Source organism: Salminus brasiliensis, chromosome 25 (genome assembly GCF_030463535.1).
Source record: "Salminus brasiliensis chromosome 25, fSalBra1.hap2, whole genome shotgun sequence".
Classification (NCBI taxonomy): Eukaryota; Metazoa; Chordata; class Actinopteri; order Characiformes; family Bryconidae; genus Salminus; species Salminus brasiliensis.
This window is the reverse complement of record NC_132902.1, coordinates 15,935,940-15,941,002: the sequence shown is the minus strand read 5'-3', so window position 1 is coordinate 15,941,002 and position 5,063 is coordinate 15,935,940. Positions and strand designations below refer to the sequence as shown.

Genomic DNA, 5,063 nt, shown 5'->3' with positions numbered 1-5,063 from the left:
GCTCATTGAGTCAGAAAACAAGTAAAAAACAAAATATAACGACAAGCTTCACATTTGTCCTTCAAACAAAAAAAAAATATAACCAAAAAATAAACACGGAAACATTTAGCACGTGACCACAACGGAACATTGAGAAAGACGCATGGCACGGAATAAAATAAATAGTGAATAAAATAATTAAACAATAAATAGATAAATTAGACCACTAAACTACGATTGCCATTGCAGACATCAGAAATTTACGAACACGTTTGAGGTTTTTTTTTTTTTGTTTGTTTGTTTTTTTTTTTCATAACAGTTGCATTTTTTTTAAACATTGCATAAAGTCATCAACACCATGAAAATCACATTGTGCAAAATTATGGCTACCTCCGCGCGTTCACAGTCCCAGCAGAGCGGCCTCGCCTTCGGCGCGCTCACGTTTCAGCTGCCACGAGCTTTTTTTTTATGTTTTTTTGTTTTCTTGTACTTCGTCTCAGGTCCGTAGTGCATAATTGAAGTTACAGAAACGTTCCAGGGCTTAAGGGCAGCACCCCTTCGAGCCTGAGAGCAAAAGAATTACACAACGAGTTAGAATATAATGCTCTGAATATACACAAGATCACAACAGTGCATGTTGTACTGGATAGGTCACAAATTCTAGTGTACCTTTTTGCAGCTGAGCAATAGATGCAACCAAATGTGCAGTAATCCAATAATATTAATCTATGTTGCGTGGATCTGATATTTCTTAGAATGATATTTTAGTGATTATAATGGCATCAGCCTGGATGCACCTGTGTTTTTTGAAGAGTTAGATTTGTGGTCCAGTGTGATTGGATTTATTGGTGTTATTTTACCAGCATCACATATGTGGTCTTTTATGTGTGGCTGCTAGGAACATATCAACTGTGGAGGATTGCACAGGAGTGCTGTGTGCGTGTGCTCTCAAAGGGCTCACCTGCCTCACCTCTTCATCACAGGTCTGAAAGCGGTCGTCTTGGTGTCCTGCAGCGTTAGACACGTGTCACTGAGCTCAGAGGCTTCAGATTCAGACTTCGCCCCGCTGCAGAATCCTAGGAAAACACACAGCCCACATTTCTAATATGCCCAGTGAAACGTCCAGCAAAAACACCCAGGACACACTTAAAATGTACTGTTCAACCTAAAAACACTGCCATGGTGGAATGTTATTAGAAATGAACTTTAGTAATGAACCATCTAAATTTGATGCCACTTTTAAGAGACTCTTCTCGAAATGTATCAAAACATCTGCCTATCTGAGAGCTTTATAGACAGACAAAAACAAATCTTGTAAAATCCCACCAAGCTAAAGAGGATCAACGCGCGAAAACACTTAGTTGCCGTAGAGGAACTACTTTGGGTTCCCTACAGGGTTTAAATAGGCAATTGTTCAGGGAACAATTTTTGAGTGAAGATAGGATAAGTCATATACCAATTACATTTCTCCCTAGAACTACAGTCTATATCCAAGCCAAGACCTACTAAGGAACATTCATTTTCAAGACCATAGGGGTCAAAGACACCCAAATGCCTCACATTTGGCCATACTGTGTAAAAATGCATGTTCTGAGATGCTCTACCTTCCATGCTGGAGTACTGGCAGGAATCTGACAGGGCCTGGTAGGAGGAACAGTGGAGTTGTAGGCCTCTGTAGCTCCCTGTGCTGTACACTTTATTAAGCCCCTGCGCTCCCTCTTCAAACAGACCCTCAGAGTTCCCAAGGTTTGTGGGGTCCTGGAGGCCCTTGGCATCCCCACACTGCCCTCCAGTGACCACTACGGGCAGCCGGGATGCTTGCAGTTGGCAGTTCCCTGCTCCAGCCCCAGTCCGTATCTCCCCTGCATGCTGGGTGCTGCCCAGCACCACCCCAGAAGCTGCTGTCCGGGCCAGGGACCAGATCCGCGGTTTCTGATCCGATGATGCCTGGAAGTGGGACAGGGAAACAGGGCCCATGGAGGCGGATAAAGTCGGAGGATGCTGCTGCTGTTGTTTGGAGCCCAGAGGATCCAGATAGTCAGGGACAAGAGCTGTCACGCCTTTCAGGCCACAGGGGAAGGAGGGGAATCCGGAGGGTACAGGCAGGTCAGCATTGCAGTCTCTCTTTGGGGGGCTGGACGTGGGCACAGAAGGCTGGGCGAGAGCCACTGCCTCCTGGCCAGATTTCTCACAGTCGCTGTCCAGCTTGTCGCAGTCCTCGTCCTCATCCTCTATGTCGTCCAGGTCACTGAGGTGCAGGTCTCGCTCCTCTTTACAGTCTTTAGAGTCTAGACAATAATTCACAGGATTCAAACACAAATTGTTTCACAGCGGTCTGTAAAATTAATCGGATAAACAATTAAAAAAGATAAATAATAAAATAATAAAATTAGAATATTAACGCCTTTAAGTTTATGGGATCTGTATGTGGACCCAAACTTAAATTCTCACTTTTAAAACATAACATCCATGACATATAAGTTATAAGTACTTTCTGAATAATTTAGACTATATGCCTATGTTTGCTTGAGTTAAACTCTATTATACGGTTATTATACTTATAGAAAAACACACCTTTGGTGACACATTCTTGCTCTGCCTTATCCAGGTTTTCCTTCTTGTCATCTCCTGCTTTGTTCTTTGGTGACCATGTCATCTTGTTTTCTTTCTTCAGCCTTCTCCGGGCGTTGGCAAACCAGGTGGACACTTGGGTGAGGGTCATTTTGGTTATGATGGCTAGCATGATCTTTTCACCCTTGGTTGGGTACGGGTTCTTTCGGTGTTCATAAAGCCATGTTTTCAGAGTGCTCGTGGTCTCACGAGTGGCGTTCTTCCTCCTGGCCGAGCCGTTAAAGTCAACAGACCCATACCTGGAAAAAGATGCCATTATGAACTAAAACTGTGCACTTTTAGACATAACCATGCAAGTATGTAGGAGCCAGAAAGGTTACATTATAGACATCATCATAGTTCAGCAAATGACTGTGGCTGGTGGACTGCCTGCAGTACCATCTTTTTATCTTTCCTTAACTTTGTTATTACACCTGTTGTTATTTAAAGGCCATGGTGGTTAATGACTTGCTGCTATACAAAAAGAAGGATTAAGAGTATTATGAGGGTTATAGTCTTTCTAGCATTGGCTAGCATCATAAATTTTACCTGTCATATTGATACTGGCCCAGTGAGTGGTCATAAGGGTAATAAGCGGCAGGCTGGCTGATACCACTGTGGAGGCTTCCAGTGCCCTCCTTAATGTCATACTGTGGATTCTGTGAATAAAAAGCATGCAACAAAATTTAGGAAAATAAATTATTAAAGGTAAACAAACAAAGTAAAAAAACAACAACTTTTATTTAGTAACACTTTTCAGTCTTGTTCAATAGAGAATGGTTTGGGTAAGAGTGGAAAATATATTTTAAATATTTGTTTTGTTTGTATTTGTATTTTTATTGTTCTCAATTTAGCATTATTTGCACTGCGAAATCAATACAGTGAAACAGAGCTGCCTCGTATCTGAGAGCGTGAGAAAGAGAGCAATAAATCAAAATTGATAGAGACAGCATGTCCTTATCTAGTCGTTTTCGCCGATTACTCCAAAAGTTCCTCCAGTCTGACGCTTAACCCAGCGCGCTGGAAAATCGATGCGCGACGGCACAGCGCGAATAAGGGTCTCGATCGATGGAGCTCAAAACCCCGGGCTTTTCCCCCTCTCTCACACACTCTCTCCTTCTCTCTGTTCTTTTTTCATTTCTTGATCAGATTAAAGTGCAAAATGCAGCACGTACCAGCGTCGAGTAGATGGCGGAGGGCTCCGCGCTGTACTGGAAGTAGTTGGCGTAGTTGTGGCCGGCGGCGTACGGGGAGCCGTACATGCCGAGCGCGGCAGCGTTGAGCTCGGGGCGCGCACTCGCCAGCAGCCGGTTCTCGTAGGTCGGGCAGCAGAATGAGGCGGCGGCGGCGGAAGCGGAGTGCGGCGCGCTGGAGCCGTCAGACACCGACCTGGAAATCGAATCGCAGCAAGTCGTACTGGGGTTTGGCGACACGAAAAACTGCATGAAGAAAACCACGGGAGGACACGTTATTTTGGAGGGGTTTGCTGTGGAGACATCTTCTTGTCTTTACTCTGTTTAGGTGAAATGTAGAGTAAAGGAAAAAAAGGTAAGACGGGAAGAATCTTTTTTTTCTTTTTAATTCTTTATTCAAATGCATTCTTAATAAAGTAAAGAATACCTTACTTCATTTTAAGTACAATTTACTGTATTACTCTCAAAGTGCTTTGGACGCAGCTTAAAAAGTGGCCAAAACTTTCTGGAGAAGTCTTAGTTCAGAAGTTTACTGATCTCCGGCTTCTTCCAGCGCCCAGGCTCAATTAGGATATAATAAGTATAATAAAGCAGCATATTAATAACTAAAATAAACAACGGAGAAGTCATGTAAAAGTTTAGAGACCTGCGTGTGGCTAGAAGTTGACCAATTTGGCTTCGTTATAGAGCAGCAGTGAAAGGGAGGAGCCGGTGACTCTCAGAGCAATTACACCTTAAAGGTAATGTACACATGTTTTTGTCACCCCACAACAACACGTGAGTTCATTCATAATTCAAATTACTCCAAATATTGCCATAGACCAAACACGCAGCAGCATATATCGTGAGGCGTGACATCATACAGCATCAAGGAACGAGAACTTTCTTAAATGAGAACATGGTCACCTGCAAAAGTCACCTGCAAAGTGCAATAAAAAAAAGAACCTTTAAGAATACAATTAATTGTTTGTGTCTCTTTTGGCTTACCTGAGAAGTTGCATTGTAAGGGTATCCAAACTGGGAGAAAGACATAGCTGCTTCTTTTGTTACCATCAGCAATATTCTTCTCCGCTGATCGATTGAAACCAAATCTAGCTCAAAATCCAGCGTCTTACACGCATTTCCACGCTCGGCCTTTCGCTCAATAATAGATGACTGCACTTTAAGAGGGAGTGCTGAGGCTGTTTACGGTCTGCCCTTCGTTTTTATATGTATGCCTAATCCCCCTAAGGAAACAAGAAATTAGAGTAAATCCTAATCAAGTACAACAACGACCAAAAA

At 43.0% G+C, this 5,063-nt stretch overlaps 1 protein-coding gene across 1 annotated transcript; it reads right to left on the bottom strand.

Annotated features, from left to right (window-relative positions):
• Positions 1–945: 945 nt before the first annotated feature.
• On the bottom strand, positions 946–4,835 carry irx6a (iroquois homeobox 6a). The gene is made up of 6 exons (XM_072671645.1): positions 4,770–4,835; positions 3,765–4,028; positions 3,139–3,248; positions 2,566–2,849; positions 1,584–2,267; positions 946–1,055 (listed from the first exon to the last, which is right to left on the bottom strand). Exons 1-6 carry the CDS (start codon positions 4,833–4,835, stop codon positions 946–948), a joined length of 1,518 nt encoding a protein of 505 aa, XP_072527746.1.
• Between the last annotated feature and the right edge of the window lie 228 nt (positions 4,836–5,063).

Excerpts from the sequence above, each read along its gene's own strand:
- irx6a (XM_072671645.1), bottom strand. The coding sequence starts at position 4,835 with ATGGTAACAAAAGAAGCAGCTATGTCTTTCTCCCAGTTTGGATACCCT. Across the intron at positions 4,029-4,769 it reads CTTACAATGCAACTTCTCAG|TTTTTCGTGTCGCCAAACCC; the intron begins GTAAGCCAAAAG and ends TTCTTCATGCAG. Across the intron at positions 1,056-1,583 it reads CCAGTACTCCAGCATGGAAG|GATTCTGCAGCGGGGCGAAG; the intron begins GTAGAGCATCTC and ends GTGTTTTCCTAG.